Source organism: Acinonyx jubatus, chromosome A1, assembly GCF_027475565.1.
Source record: "Acinonyx jubatus isolate Ajub_Pintada_27869175 chromosome A1, VMU_Ajub_asm_v1.0, whole genome shotgun sequence".
Lineage (NCBI taxonomy): Eukaryota > Metazoa > Chordata > Mammalia > Carnivora > Felidae > Acinonyx > Acinonyx jubatus.
In genome coordinates, this window is record NC_069380.1 from 92756857 (window position 1) to 92773857 (window position 17001).

Below are 17001 nucleotides of genomic sequence, written 5' to 3' on the forward strand. Positions count from 1 at the left end.
ATTAATCTTCTCTGGGGGGCCTGTCTGGCTCAGTCTGTAGAGGGTACAACCTCTTGACCCTGGGGTTGTGAGTTCAAGCCCCACATTAGGTGTAAAGATTAAAAATAAAATCTTTAAAAAATAAAAATAAAAAAAAATTAAAGTTCATCTTCTCACGGATTTCAGATGCTGCTTTTATTGTATTGCTACCATTGGGTCTATTCTTGGAATTTCTCTTCTGTCCCACTGGACCTCCAATTCCTGGGCTGATACCAAACTTTTAATAAGGGAGGATTTCAAAGTGTGTTTTAATGTCTGGTAGGGCTAGTTCCCTCTCGTTCTTCTTTGTAGTTTCCATGGCTTTTCTTGTATGCTCTCTCAAATAGAAGCAAACATAATTTTCCTTGGGAGAAAAGCATGTTTTCATGTTGAGTCTTCCTATCTAAGGATAGGATACATCTTTTCAACTGTTAAAGTCTAATTTTCTATCAAGAGTTTATTTTTTAAGTTTTCCTTAATGCGGCACCTGGTTGGCTTGGTCGGGAGAGCATGCGATCTCAGGGTCGTGAGTTTGAGCCCCGTGTTGGGCTTAGAGAGTCCAAAAAAATAATAATAATAATAATAATAAAGTTTACACGTTTTTCTTTTTGTAATTACAAAAGGGATCTTCAAGTATACCTCCTAACTAGTTCAGGTTTGTATATATATGAAATCTTTTATCCTTTTTAGTAAACATTTTTATTGAACTGTAATTATACATACAGAAAAGTGCACAAACTGTAAGTGTACGTATCATAAAGCAAATGCACTTATGTAACCAGCACCTGAACGAAACAGAACGTTACCAGCACCATAGAGGCGGCCTCATACTCTTCTAGGCCTCGTTGAGCTGAAGAAGCCAGGTGAAAAATAATGTATACGATTCCACTAATTGACAAAACTAATTGATGGTGATTTAAGTCATGATAGTGCTTACCTTTGGAGGGGGAGGTGGTGACTGAAAGGGGGTGCTGATTTTTGACACCCATAAGTTTTGCCTGTTTTGAACTTCATTTAAATGGATCCAGAGTTAGATACTCTTTTGAATCTGGTGAGCACTTATATATATGCATGAGTTTTGAATGTATATTTGTACGTAATTGCTACTTTACTAAGTTCTCCTAGAGCATTTCAACAAACTTCTTTCAGTTTTCCAGATATAAATGTGTATCTGCAATTCTTTTCCATGAAATTCACATGGCTTTTGTCAAACTGCACTGGCTAAAATCAACACAATGCTAAGTGGCAGAGAGAGATAGGGGCACGTCTTGTTCTCGACTTTAAGTGGAAAGCTTCTTTTGTTTTGAGGTTAAGGTGCTGTCTTTTGGGCAGAGGTACAACGTTAATGAATTACTCATCGATTTCTGTTTATTGAGTACATTCAGCATGAATTGAATGCTCAATTCTATCAAATGCCTTTCCTGAAAAATGGAGAAAAAATGATTTTCTTCTTAACTCTTTTAATACAATGAATAGTAACAGTCTACTATTGAATTACCCTTGCATTCCTGTAATAAACCCAACTTTGTTATGATGTATTATTTCTTGAAAGTGCTTTGGGGTTGTTGGCTAATACACTGTTAAAGTTTTTGCATTGATATTTGTGAGCGGTCTATAATTTTCTCTTTGGTATGGTCTTTGTCAAGTTTTGGAAACAATGCTATTATATTTGCTTTACAAAATGAATTTACAAGTCTTTAAAATTTTTTTTTTTTTTTTTGGCACTTTGAGGCTCAAGATTCTTTTTCTAGCTTCTGGAATTGTATAAACGCCAGGATTATTTCATCTTAAGGTTTGGTAGAAATCCCTTGAAATAATCAAGACCCAACACTTTTTTTGGTAAGGAGTCCTCTATTAGTTTCTTCTATGATAATTGATTTAAATTTCTGTATCTACAAGGTAAACCCTGGCAATTTCAATTTGCATTTTTCTAAGAAAAGTTAGTCTTCTGATTGTATAAAATTATTTAAAGTAGTCTTAGAATTTTGAAATTTCTCCTGTTTTATGGTTATTTCTCCCATGTCATTTCAACCTTTTGTTCTTGAATAGGTTAGGTGGTGGTAATCTTCCTCTCTCCCTTTTACAAATTCCTTTCTTCTGTTTTCTTTTGGTTTGCTTTTCTGCTTCAAGTTTTTAAGATTTAATTTTCAGCTTCTTCCATTTTTAATGCTACAGTTCTAACTAGTATAAATTTCCTGTCCTAACTGCTTTTTAAAAGAAATATATTGAAGTGTTCATCAGCCCTGTGGTCATGTCTTTCTGGTGTGCTTGCCCTGTTTATTCTTATTTCGTCTTTGGAGGAGATTCGATTGTAATCCTTCTCACAGTTTTTGTTGTTTGAAGTTTTCCTGTACTTTTTAGGAGAGAGGCATGCCCTAGGATTTTTCTTAGCTCCTGTCCTAAAGCTTCTTGTTCATTCTGAGAAAGTAATCGACAGGACATCACCAGTGACATTCCTTCTCAACGTTGACCTGGACTTTCTCTTTTCCTTGTCCTCTCATACCTGTCCTGTCCAGCTGAAATCCTACTTTCAGCAGTTTCTCCCTGTACCAGGCTTTGTGTCATCAGTTCTGAGACATATACAGCCCCGGGGCCCAGCTCACTACGTTGCTGGCACACCCACCGGCAGAGGGAACCTGTAGGAGCCTGGCCAGTCTCTGCTTCTGGTGACAGGCCCCCTGCCAGGCTGCCAAGAAACCGTGCTGTCAGCAATAGCTGCCTGCTTCCCCCTTCCCCACAGGCAGACGCCGAAACTGTCGGTCAGTGGTCTGTCCTTCCTTGCTTGCCTCACTCTTGAGGGTCATGGGGACAACTGTCATCTAGTTTTGTAGAACGGGGTCTGGGGCTATCCTGGTTACCCTGTATTCTTATGCTAAGGCTCAGAAAGTACACTATTGCTGTCATCTTCCTGGAGCTTAACCCCTGTGAAAGCTCTATTACAGAAGAGATTTCAGTAACAATCATTTTATGATGGTTGTGACAGAAATTATACTTAGAAATTTACTGGATTTCAGGTGCTATGCCAAATGCTTTACATGCATTATCTCATTTAATCCTTGAATAACCTCAGGAGTTAGTCCCCCCCACTCCCGGGTCCAAGATCATACTGCTGAACTGGCAGATCTGGGATTTAAACCCAACTCATCACACTCCAGAGCACCTCCTTACTAAACTGACTCTCAAATATTATCAGGTGCAACCATTTCCAAACTATCTACCACTGTAATCAAAACCTCTATGTGAACTGAAATTAAAGAATAGCTATTTCAAGATCTGATAAATACACACACACACACACACACACACACACACACACACACAGTATAGGTCAAATCTAAAGACACTGCAGATGATGAATAGGTTGAACTGTGTTGTGTGACCTAATGAATCTTGTTCTCCTGCAGATGCTCTAAACAAAGCTTCTACCAACATCTGAAAAATACCATACTCAGGGTAGGGGCAGAACACAGGGAACAGAGTTCTTGTGGACTTCCTCTTTCCCTGCTCATTGTAATAGCACTGCTAAAAAACAAAGCACATACGTGAAATATTACTTATCACTTAGTTTATACTCTTCTTGTAAATAACTATTTAGAAACAGGAGTAGTTTCTCTGTAGGTTCACTGGGTTGTTTCGGTCGGCACGCTGCTATGGAAGGTAAACACCTACTGGGCCACAAGTTTTCATAAAAAGGCCCCATTCAGAATCATAATGTAATTTATAATCTCATGCTATTAAATTATACAAGGAGCTAGGAGATACTTCTTAATAGTTTTATGAAATACTTTTAAACTTGGACTTCCCTCGCATTTACAAATACAGTTACCATTATTACTAACTTTCTTACCTTCTAACCACTGATGGCAATTCAGAAAAAGCAATCAGGGCTTTTTGTAACAGATCTAAAGCCGTATCATATACGCTATTTTAACTTCTAATGTTTAGGAAGTGACTTAGTTTGAGATGGGGATGTTTTAATTTGCCAGGATTTAAATAGTAGCAACTGAAATAACTCATCGAAAGATAACATCTCTTGTTAAGCTTATATTTTCCCCACAATCAGAAAATGGATCTTATTTCTAATTAAAAACATAATAAAGTTGACTTTGGCAAGGTGAGGTTTAAGACTAAACATGCCAACTACAAATGAATCATTTCTCCAAGCATATACCAGATTTCCCTTTGGAAGGACCATTATTTAAGAGTATTTCTCCCTCCAATTTAGGAAATAAATTAAAATTTAAATATTTTAATTCCTAAACAGTAATGCTAGTAATTTAGTTTTTGTACTGATAGTTGCAGAATAATTCAACGTTTATAATCCCCACGACTTTAACTTAAACCCAGCTTCTTTAGTGAAGAGATCTTCTCCATTTCGGTACTCGTCTCACATCTTTGAACGTCATTCAACAACAGTGATGGAAGGGATTTATTGATAAACTGGTCACAAATGAAGATGAGTTATTATGCCATTTCCTTTACAATTAGGTAGTTCAAAGAATTAAGAAAACAAAACTGAAAGAACAAAAGCGAAATCCCAGTCCTTAACCCCTAAAGAGAACATTTCCCTTCCACTTACCTGAAAATATAAAAATATAAATGACCATGTATGGAGCTGCACCATTAAATCTACTTTAGTGGTTCTGTTTTTTTACTGAGATTTTTACTTATTTGCTTTGAAAAAATTAGAAAATTGTCAGTGTGAAATCAGAACCACTAACACACTAGAGGCAACAAACTAAAAAAAAAAAATCTAAATGGCTAAAAATAACTCTGTTATAAAAGTACAAGTATAATTTACAATATCACATATTTCAGAAACATAAACAAAACCACCAGATGTCTTTCCTTCTAGATGACTGTTTTCTCCCCAGAAAGGAAAAGCAACTAATAATGAACTTAAAATCAAACCTGTTATTCACTCCAGCAACATCTAAATAAGTGACCCACATAGCACTAAACCTTCTCATTCACAATCACATACAGTTAAATTATTTTTTCCTTAGTTACATAATAGTCTTCTTAAATCAATGTCCACTTAGAAAATTACTATATTAGTTAAGCCTATTCATCCTTGCTATGAAGTTAATTTCATTTATATAGGCCACGTACGTTTACTGGCACACTTTACTTAATAAGACAAAATAAGTCATTCTTTTTAAAAATTATGGAATCATCTGTTTTCAAAGAAGAATCCTAAATACTTCATTCATTAAAGCAATTTTTTACCATCAGCTGGCAAGCTTTTCAAATGATCACTAAGTGTTCACCCGCAGATTATCAACGCTCTGTGAACTGTAAACTTGAAGATTTGTGTCCATTTTACAGTATGATACAATTCGCACTGAAGAGGTTTTTTTAAAAAGATAACCTACATACATACAGTTAATTTGCCCAAAGAACTTCTTAGAAATACAGTATAAACATTTAAGAACCACAACAGAGTCCGCTGTGGTTCAAACTTCAACAAAGATTTTCTTGAAACCCAGTCCAAAGGTTACTGGCTCAAGACCATATTCCAAAGTGACATCAGCACGCAATCTGTGAGACTCTACCTCTTAAGAAAAGAGCACACTTGGTTATACATGGCTTTGAACCTTGAGCTACAGTTATGCTACAAACTCCCTGCCTCCCCCCCACCCCCCAAAGGAAGTCAGTCACGTGGAGATGTGCACATTCTCGGAACACTGTTTAGAGTCCTTGGTTTTCCAGCTCTGATGGAGATCTCGAAGGCGTTCAGAAGTCCGTGTGCTTACATTCAGGGCAGGATGAACTTTGCAAATTCCACTTTCCTCCATTAGTGACAGGCCACAGATCCCAAAGTATGCATGTAAAGCATCTGAAAACAAAGCATTTTTTTTAATTTTAATTACAACAGGCATTCTTATTTGTATATGTTGCAAAGTATTACATCGACATATCTATGAGCCCATAACAATTAAATTTAGAAAAATGTTAAATGTAGTTCTTGAAACATTTGCTTTCTCAATCTCTGAAAACACCAATTAAAAAAAAGATGACTAAAATCAGGTATTTTATTCAAGAAAATACCACTAACAAAGGTAAAGAGTTCTCAAATGAGGAGGTGACACTCCCAACATCCTCTGTGATGAAAACACCAAGGAGAGGAGCCGTGCTACAAGACTTCTCACTTAGTGGGTTTTCCCTTTCACTTACTACAGAAAACAGAAACAAGGGGCTTTAACTGTGTATCATAAAAGGAAAAAATTTCCTTAAAAATGAAAATAACCCTGTGACTGTAAGTAGCAATACTCCTCCCTACTACATTGTACCTCTGACATTTCCTAAACCAGTAAGTACTATCCCAATACTGTGTTCAGTGAAAGAAGCCTAAACAAAATAATCCGTTCTGGAATGCTGTACCATATTTAGTTTTCCTATTTAGGGGAATGTCAGTCATTCAAAAAATGTCTGACCTGACAGTAAAAACAAACTCACATTCTATGTGGTTATAAATACCATAACCTTTCTTTTATACTGGCCTCACTACTGGTGCCCATCTTTCAGGGGGCACTGGCCCTCTTCCATTCACGTGGCCACTGAAATCACATGGCTGTTGCCTGCTGGACAGCCTTATATGGACCCTGAAGAGCTCAGAGCTCTGCAGTTATGGGAATACTACAAAAAACAGACTTTGTAGCTGTCAAGCCATCATTTATGGCCTCAAGAGCTACGGATGTTCAAAAACACCTTCCCGACTCAAACTTTTGTCGAAAGAATTAAAGAGAATGTTTTACTAACATATCATTTACTTTTCAAAACAGGAATGACAGCTGTGCTCACTCAAAGTTATCAGTGAAAAAGTTATTCTACTAACAGAGGCCCATATCAATCCTCTTTAATGTCTTTTCACAGACTGCTTAGGTTTCTTCTGGCTCGCTTTTCTCTAATTTTCAGACCACAAAAAAATAAATCTGATTTCCCCTGTTCTATTTAATTTTCCTTATAGTTACTCTAAAAACTTGTCTGGAAAGGAGGAAACTTTTATGGTCTAAAAATGAGGGAACTTTTCTAGGGAAAAATGCAACTGAAAGAGAAACAAAATCCATCCAGAGTAACATAAAATAGGATCTTCTACTTTCCATGTAATATAAAAATAAAACATTTTTTTCTCAAAAAGATTTTTGTAAAAGCCAATGAATCAGCCCTTAATTGTTTCAAACCTCAAAGAGAAAAATTTTTTTAAACTTCCTGATCTGTATGTGTATTAAAGCATGTCAGATGCTGAAGTATATGGTTTCTTCATAATAAAAGTTCATCCTTTTCTTCTGTAAATGTATATAAAATTGTTTCGTGTCAAATCTCCTACTAAATCTACTAGAACCAAGAATAAGCTAATTTTAAAGACTTGTTAGAAAGGATTTTCCTAAAGGCTCTGTGAATAGGTCTTCCAGATAAATTCAATTTATTATACAAAGACTTTCTATGCTTTGCAGTGTCCAAGTTCTGGAGACATTTTACCACATCTGTACAAAGTATTAAATTTAAGTATTTACACAAATGTTAAAGTTAGCAACTGATTGCTAGAAAAAAGCTTCAAGAATCTTCTTTTAAAAACTTATTGTAAATACTCAAAATGTATTTCAAATAGGTTTATGTGTGAAATGCTTTCCAGGGGCACCTGGGTGGTTCAGTCAGCTAAGCATCTGACTCTTGATTTCAACTCAGGTCATGATCTCAAGGTTCGTGGGATGGGGTCCCGCACTGGGCTCTGCGCTGACAGTGCAGAGTCTGCTTGGGATTCTCTCTCCCTCGCTCTCTGCCCCTCTCCTGCATGCGCGTGCTCTCTCAAAATAAACAAACATTTAATAGGAAAAAAAAAAAGAAATGCTTTCTAAGATACTGTCATTTCCCTATTCCTACTTGTTAAAATAGTACATTATTTGTCAAAATAGTTCAAGTCCTGATGAAAAATAATGGCATCAATTCTGTTTTCTTAAGGTAATACTGTAACATATTTATAGCTATGGTTAGATACTAAATTATTTAAAGCTTGTTTATTTTGAGAGAGTGAGCATGCACAAACAAGCAGGGGAGGGGCAGAGAGAGAGGGAGAGAGAGAATCCCAAGAAGGATCCACTCAGTGCAGAGCCCACAACCATGAGATCTTGACCTGAGCCAATATCAAGAGTTGGACACTTAACCAACTGAGCCACACAGGTGCCCCTACAGATACCAAATTTAAAAATATTATTTCCCTTCATAAAAACAAATAAAGAACTCATACAACCCAGCAGAAAAAAAACCCCAAGCAACTCAATTGAAAAATGGGCAAAGGATTTGAATAGTTATTTCTCCAAAGAAGAAACACAAAAGGCCAACCAATGCTCGACATCAGTGGACACAGTGACCGTTAGGGAAATACAAATTAAAACCACAGTGCCATGTGACTCCCGTTAGAACAGCCATCATCAAAGAGAGAAAAGATAACAAATGCTGGTGTGCATGTGGAGAAAGGGGAGCCCTCCTGCGCTGCTGGTGGGAGTGTAAATCAGTGCAGCCATGAAACAGTATGGAGGATGCTCAAAGGATTAAAAACAGAACTACCACACCACCCAGTAAGTCCACTCATGAGGGTGTACACAAAGGAAATGAAAACAATAACTTAATGTTGACACCCCAATGTACACGGCTGAATTATTTATAGGAGCCAAGATATGGAAACAGCCTAACACTCCATTCACAGATGGACAAAGAACTTGCAGTATATACACAATGAAACCTGATTCAGCCATAAAGAAGCAGGGGGAATCCTACTACTTGCGACAACATCAGTGGACCCTGAAGGTGTAATGCTAAGTGAAATAAGTCAGAAAAAGACAAATACTGTATGACCTCACTTCTATGTGGACTCTAAGAAAAAAAAAAAAAATAGACACCAAACTCCTAGAAAAAAAAGACATCAGACCCGTGCTTACCAGAGGTGGGGGCTGGGGCGGGGCATTGGAGGAAGGTGGTCAAAAGGCACAAACATCCAGTAATAAGTAAGTACTGGGGATGTAACGTACAACATGAGGACTACAGCCAAGGTTGCTGTACGATGTACAGGAAATGTGTTAGGGTAGTTAATCCTAACAGTTCTCATCACAAAATAAACTGTTTGCCCTTTATTATTTTCTTCTTTTTTTCTGGCATCTACATGAGAAGCTGGGTGCTGGCCGAACCTATTCTGGTAATCATTTCACATAAATGTAAATCAAACCATAATGCTGTATGCCTTAAACTCACAAAGTGATGCATGTCAATTATTTCTCAATAAAACTGGAAAAAATATTCTTTTGCTTTAGAAATTAAAAGCACTGTACATTTTTAAAAGAGAAAGCATATTTTGGGGATGCCTGGGTGGCTCAGTCAGTTGAATGTCTGACTCTTGATTATGGCTCAGGTCATGATCGCAGAGTTCATGAGTTTGGGTCCTGCATCAGTGGGCTCTGCTTAGGATTTCTTTCTCTCTCTGCCCCTCCCCAGCTCTCTCTCACTCTCTCAAAAACAAACTTAAAAAAAAAAAAATATTTTGCATGAAAACACAGGTAAGTGAGAATGTGAGGAAATATTTCTGCTTGCTTCAGGTACAAAAGTTTGATTTCATGAGCCCCATATTTATTATTTTCATTCAAGTACATATTCCGACTATAGCAGTTTTATTAATGGAGATGAGCTGAAGAGATTCTAAACTAATAATAAAAACCATGGTTCTACTGCAATGCTATAAAAACAATCATTCCTTGTATCTAGTTTCATATATTTATAGCTAATATTTTATTAACTTGCTCATCCATAATGCTCTGAATTATTTATAACAAACTTTCAAACTGACTTTTGGGAAGGCTGTCAATAGAGTAATTTTGCTATACGTGAAAACATAATGGGGAGGGGCAGGCAGGCCTGGAGAATAACACTAGAGGTGGGAGAGGAGCCAGATCTCAGGAGGGCCCTTGTGGGCCATGCGGAAGAACCCACTCAGGGAGCTAAGAGTCTCTGGATGATTTTAATGGATTTAAGAGTTCAGATTAGACGTTCTCAACCTTTTTTTAAAAAATATATATACTGATGTCTACATTTTTTTTTAATGTTTATTTTTGAGAGAGACACACAGAGCATGGGTGGGGGAGGGGCAGAGAGAGAGAGAGAGAAAGAGAGAGAGAGGGAGAGAGACACAGGATCCAAGCTGTCAGCAGAGTCTGGTGCGGGGTGAGATCATGACCTGAGCCGGAAGTTGGACCCTTAACTGACTGAGCCACTGAGCCACCCAGGCACCCTGTTCTTAACCTTTTTTGCATGAGATATCCTTTGAGAGTCTGAGGAAAGCTGTGGCCTTTCCCCTGTCATTTAAGCACGTGCACACGCACACACACATGCACAGTGTCAACCTGAGGAGGACTAGACCAGAAGCAGGAAGACTATGATACTAAGACTGTTGCAGAACTGTAGGCCTGAACCTGGCCTGGGGCCACTCAAGCTTTGAGGTGGGGTGGGGCACAGAGACCAGGCTCAGTTGGCAGGCTGGGTCTGAGGGGCCTGTAGGTGGCATCTGAGGAGTAACTGAGCAGGCTGTTTTATATCAGAGTATGCAGCTTAGAATGAAATCTGTCTAGGTTTGGGAAATGGCAGAATTATCTACATTTTTAAAAAAATGTCATTATTAATAAAGATTATCCATTATTTCTAAAGAACCCATTTGAAAGTACAATCGACCCTTGAACAATGTAGCAGTTGTGGCCACTGACCATAGAAGTGCGGTCAAAACTCTACATAGAAGTTGGACTCTCATAAAAGTTAGCTACTGACAGCCTACTGTTGACAGGAAAGCCTCATAGGTAACACAGTCAGTGAACACATACTCTGTATGTCCTACATATTATGTGTTATATTCTTCTAATCAAGGAAGCTCAAGAAAAGGAAATGTTATTAAGAAAATAACAAAAAGGGGAGCACCTAGGTGGCTCAGTTGGTTAAGCGTCCAGCTCAGGTCAGGATTTTGCGGTCGTGCGATCGAGCCCCGACTTGGGCTTCTCACTGAGTGGAACCCACTTGAGATTCCCTCCCTCCCTCCCTCCCTCTTTCTCTCTGTCTCCCCCGCCTCCCCTGCTTGCTCTCGCACATGCACACTCTCTCAAAATAAACAAGAGTAAAAAAAAGAAAATACGTTTACAATACTGTGCAATATTTATTGAAAAATTCCATTTATAAGTGGACAGGTGCAGTTCAAACCCGTGTGGTTCAAGGATCAACTGTACTTACTAAATACAAGAATCTTTTTGTTTGTTACTTCGTCATTCCTGAGTTTGGAAAACGATAAATATCACATTGTCTGAATCTATGTGGCTCTTGAGTTTTAGACAATGAATGGTAAGAGTTTGAATAACAAAATAATCTTCTAAAAACAATAACCTGAATCTGCTAAAATTCAGAAAATAGTTTGGACAGTGAGGGACACCTAACTTCAGGATTAGAGATTTTTGATTAAGTGCCTTCTGAACAGAAATAAGAACTGGTTCCCTTATGGATTTAGGCATTTATTCTACTTAGCTCTAGTGACAGCTAGATTCTGGACGGACCAAATGATCCTCTATTATGGACAGGGCCAATTCAGACCATCTGCCTTACTGCCTCAAACGAAAGAAAAGTTCGGTAAATGAAATGGAAAAAAAGACAAACGATACCAACACATCTTGATAACCCAAACTTTCCTTTATGCCCCTCAACATGATACATTTTCACCCAAACTTAATTTACCTTTTTAAAAACTATTATTTAAGTTTACAACTGTGGCTAAATTTTCTATCTTATGCCCTTTCTGACAAAGATGCCTGAAGATCTATCTACTCAAGAAACAAACAAAAGTAAAATTGTTCTAGAGCCCTATACACAATTACCTGGATGACTATCTGGCCACTTGGCAAATCCTCCCACGAGCCGATCTTGAGTTGACAAGATGTAATTTCTATTTTTCTCAAAGTTAGTGTACTGAAAAATTTTCAGAAGCTGAAATGACAGGAAAAACATACATTTACTGCATGCAACTTCCATATTGACCTTTGGCTCAATTTTCAGATACACATCAATTAAATACAGTTTTGTTTAGCTAAGGCTCTTAAAGCAGGCCTCTGGAGACTTGAGCACTTAGAATCAGTTAACCACATTATCATTTTTATCATCTGATCACTACTCTCCTTTCCTTGACCTACTCACGATTTACATTTTCTGAATCACACCCAACTAATCTCTTTGCATCACATTCAGCTAGGTTCAAATCACAACTTTCCCAATCTGCTCAACTTAATCAGTCATAAAAAAATATTTTTTTCATGTTTATTTTTGAGAGACGGAGGGAGGGAAAGGGAGAGAGAGGAAGGGGCAGAGAGACCGTCAGGGCGGGAGTGGGGGTGGGGGTGGGGTGAGGGTAGAGGATCCCAAGCAGGCTCCAGGCTGAGAGCAGCAAGCTAGATGCGGAGCTTGAACCTATGAACCACGAGATTAGGATCCCCACCAAAGGTAGATGCTCAACTGACTGAGCCACCCAGGCGCCCCTTAATCAGTCATCTTAAAAGTGCAATTTTATGTACCCATATTTTAATTCTTATGATAGGCTTTTACAATTCTTATGGTAGGCTCTTTGTTATATACTGGTAGTAACTTAAACCAAAAATATTTCAAAAAAGAGCAACAGAAATTATTAACCAGGTGCTATGGACAATTTTGAGAGTAGTAAAAAATTAAAGCTCTGTAATCAGGAAGTGTAATTTTAGCATCAAAAAAACTATGTAGCTTGGGGCACCTGGGTGGCTCAGTCGGTTAAGTGTCCGACTTCGGCTCGGGTCATGATCTCGTGGTTTGCAGGTTCGAGTCCCATGTCGGGCTCTGTTGACAGCTCAGAGCCTGGAGCCTGCTTCAGATTCTGTGTCTCCGTCTCTCTCTGCCCCTCGCTTCCTCACACCATCTGTCTGTCTCTCTCTCTCTCTCAAAAATAAGTAAACGTTAAAAAAAAAAAACAAAAACAAAAACTATGTAGCTTTAAGTTTTAGGACATGTATTTGTGATCTCTCTCAAGATCCCATTAAATAGAAAAAAAAGAATAAATCAAACCATGAATAGGGGTGGGGGTGGACTAGTAGCAAGGGAGTTCAAAAAACTTCTGTAAGACACAAAGCAGCTGAAAGTATGTTAATAAATCAGAGAGCCATACAAGATATTAGTGATTAAAGAAGCATTTCTCAAAAGAAAAACAAAGCCTAGAACAATTACAATACAAACAAGAAACATACTTATTCACTCTTTTAACTTAGTTAATACAATGTAAGGAAAGAGACTCTATACAATCCACCAACTAGGGCTGGGTGGTTCAGCTGGCTGAGTGTAACACTTCAATTCAGCTTATGATCTCATGGTTCTTGAGTTCAAGCTCCACACTGGGCTGGGCTCACTGCTGTCAGCACAGAGCCACTTCGGATCCTCTGTCCTCCCCGCCGCCACGCTTTCCCCACTTGCGCTTGTATGCGCTCATGCACACGCTCTCTCTCAAAAGTAAACATTAAAAAAGAAATCCACCAGCTAGAAACATTTTCCATCAAGTGGCATATAGGTCATTACATAAAAAGAAGAAACTATATAATCTTAACATTGTACTTGGTTCAGCAATAAACAATATTTACATGGTCACAGTAAGTGCTGATTCTTGGTTTTCTAATTTTATTTTATTTAAGTTTATTTATTTTGAGAGAGAGAGAGAGAGAGAGAGAGAGAGGGTCGGTCAGAGAGAGAGAATCCCAAGCAGGCTCCATGCTGTCAAGTGCAAGAGCCCCACATGGGGGCTTGAACCCATGAACCATGAGATCATGAACTGAGCTGAAATCAAAAGTTGGGGACACTGAACAGACTGGGCCATCCCTTTAGTTTTCAAATTTTGTAATCAACCTACAGGCAAAACATAAAATATGTGATTATTGTTGCTGAATAAAATATGTTACTTGACATTATAAAAATAAAGGTACTATGACAGAATTAAAAGGTGCAAAGAGGAAAAGTTTCAGAACTAAAAAATAAATAACCAGTAACAATTTGTTTTAAAAAAGGAAGGCTAAATCTTCATTTTTCATGTGAGGAATCAAAGATAATGTCTAAAGACAAGTCAAGAAATCAGTTAAAGTTAAAGCTGGGGCACCTGGGTGGCTCAGTCGGTTAAGTGTCCGACTTCGGCTCAGGTCATGATCTCTCAGTTTGGGGGTTCAAGCCCCACGTCGGGCTCTGTGCTGACAGCTTGGAGCCTGGAGCCTGCTTCAGATTCTGTGTCTCCCTCTCTCTGACCCTCCCCTATTCATGTTCTGTCTCTGTCTCAAAAATAAACAATAAAAAAATTTTTTTTAAAAAATCAGTTAAAGCTATGGTGATATCCGTTAAGAATTAAAAAAATTAAAGATGCTTAAAAATGGTTGCTTTCAGAAAGTTGTCATAGACTGTACCAAGATCATATCCAAAAGACTCAAGAGCCAACATGAAGGAGCTTCAACTGGCTAAAAATGGTACAATCTGAGCGTCAAAAAGAACAATGTATTAGATTAAAACATAAAATATGTTGGGGGGCGTGGGTGGCTCAGTTGGTTGAGCATCCTACTCTTGATTTCGGCTCAGGTCATCATCCCAGGGTTGTGGGATCGAGCACCACATCAGGAATTGTGCTGAGCGTTGAGCCTACTTGGGATTCATATTCTCTCTCCCTCTCTCTCTCTCTCTCTCTCTCTCTCTCTCTCTCTCTCTCCCCCCCCATCTTTTCCTCTCTCTCCCCCTCCCTCCCTCTCTTTGCCCCTCTCCCCCACTTGTGCTCTTGTTAAACATTAACAACATAAAATATGTTAACCCCAATGGCTGTTAAAATGATTCTGTAAAAAAAAAGAAAACTAGGGGCGCCTGGGTGGCTCAGTCGGTTAAGTGTCCAACTTCAGTTCAGTCGTGACCTCACGGCTCGTGGGTTCGAGCCCTACATCGGGATCTGTGCTGACAGCTTGGAGCCTGGAGCCCGCTTCATGTTCTATGTCTCCCTCTCTCTCTGCCCCCCTCCCCTGCTCATGCTGTCTCTGTCTCTCAAAAATAAATAAACATTAAAAAAAGAAAATTAAAAAAAAATGGTGAGGTTTTTTTATACACCAGCAACAAACAATCCAAAAAGAAATTATGAAATCAATTCTATTTACAATGACATATAAAATAATTCAATATTTGGGAATAAACCGATCAAGGACTACAAAATACTGCTAAAAGAAATGAAAGATCTAAGTAAATGGATGCTCACTAAAGGAGGATTTAACACTGTTAAAAGTCAATACTACCAAAAATGATCTTCAGATTCAATGCAATATTTATCAAAATGTCAATAGCCTTTTTGGTAAGAAACGGAAAAGCCAGTTCTCAAATTCATTACGAGATTGCAAGGTGCCCTGTATTCAGGGCCCAAATAATACTGAAAAAGAATAAAATTGAAGGACTCATACTTTCTGGCTCTGAATTTTACTACAAAGCTGCAATAATTAAAACAGGAGGAGACTGGAGTAGGGACACACTGACCAAAGGAACAGAGAACCCACAAAAAAACCAAAAACAAAGTGAAACCAAAAAAACCACATGCATATGCTCAGCTTATTTTCAACAAGGGTCCTAAGGCCATTTAATGGGACAAAGAACAGTCTTTTCAACAAATAGTCCTGGAAAAGCTGGATATCCACCTGTAAAATAATGAAGTTGAGCTCTCATTTTTATACCATATACAAAAATTAACTCAAAATGCATCAGACCTAAAACTCAAGGCTAAAACTATAAAACTTTTGGAAGAAAATACTGGGGAAAATCTTTATGACATTGGCTTTGGCAGTGACTTCATAGATAGGACAACCAAAACCACAGGCAACACAAGAAAAAAACAGATAAACTGGACTTCATCAAAATTAGAAACTTTTATACATCAAAGAACATCAACAAAGTTACAAGCAACCACAGAATGGGAAAAAAATAGGTGTATATCACAGAACTTGATAAGGCATTAATATCCAGAATGCCTGAAGAACCCCTACAACCCATCAACAAAAAACCTAACAACATGATTAAAAAATGGACAAAGTCCCTGAATAAAAATTTTGCCGAAGACACACAAATGGCCCATAAGCACATCAAAAGAGGCTCAGTATCACTAATCACTAGGGAAATGCAAATCAAAACCACAATGAGATGCCACTTCACACCCACTGGCGTGGCCATTATAAAAACCAAAACCAAACAGAAAAATCAAGCGTTATTGATCATATAGAGAAACTGGAACCCTCATATACCGCTAGCAGGAATGTAACATGGTGCACACCCTCACTGTGGGAAACAGTATGGCAGTTTCTCAAAAAGTTAAACATAGAACTATCATAAGATCCAGCAATTCCACTAATATCCAAAAGAAATGAAAGAAGTCAGTTAATTGTACACCAATGTCCAGAGCTGCCTTATTCACAAGAGCTAAAATGTGGAAATAAACCATGTCCATCAACAGATGAATAAACTGTGGTATAAACATACAACAGCATATTAATCAGCCGTAAAAAGAATTAAATTTTGATATATGCTACAACATGGATGGATCCTGAGAGCATTATGCTAAGTGAAATAAGCCAGACACAGAAGGGCACATATTGTGTGATGCCACTTATACAATGTCCCAAAAATAGGCAAATTCATAGAAAGTAGAACAGAGGTCACCAGGGGCTAGGGGAAGGAGCGAGTACAGAGTTTATACTGAGGATAACCAAAGTTTTGGGTATAGACAGTGGTGAGGGTTCCATACCACTGTGAATGTATACCTAATACCACCAGATTGTATTCTTACAAATAGTTAAACTGATAAATATTATATTATGTATAGTACGCCACCATAAAAGAAAAAAAAAACGCTGATGGGGAACTTTACGGTAGATAAATCAGGTTTGACGA

The 17001-nt window shown here is 38.0% G+C and overlaps 1 protein-coding gene across 1 annotated transcript in view; it reads right to left on the minus strand.

The window, feature by feature from the left end:
* Positions 1 to 4429: 4429 nt before the first annotated feature.
* Positions 4430 to 17001, minus strand: part of PGGT1B (protein geranylgeranyltransferase type I subunit beta) — a 62489-nt gene continuing 49917 nt past the window's right edge. The window contains exons 8-9 of the mRNA XM_027076876.2: positions 11916 to 12024; positions 4430 to 5857 (exon numbers count right to left, since the gene is read on the minus strand). Coding sequence (XP_026932677.1) covers positions 5676 to 5857; positions 11916 to 12024 — 291 coding nt within the window. The 3' untranslated portion in view covers positions 4430 to 5675. The remainder of the gene's footprint in view (positions 5858 to 11915; positions 12025 to 17001) is intronic.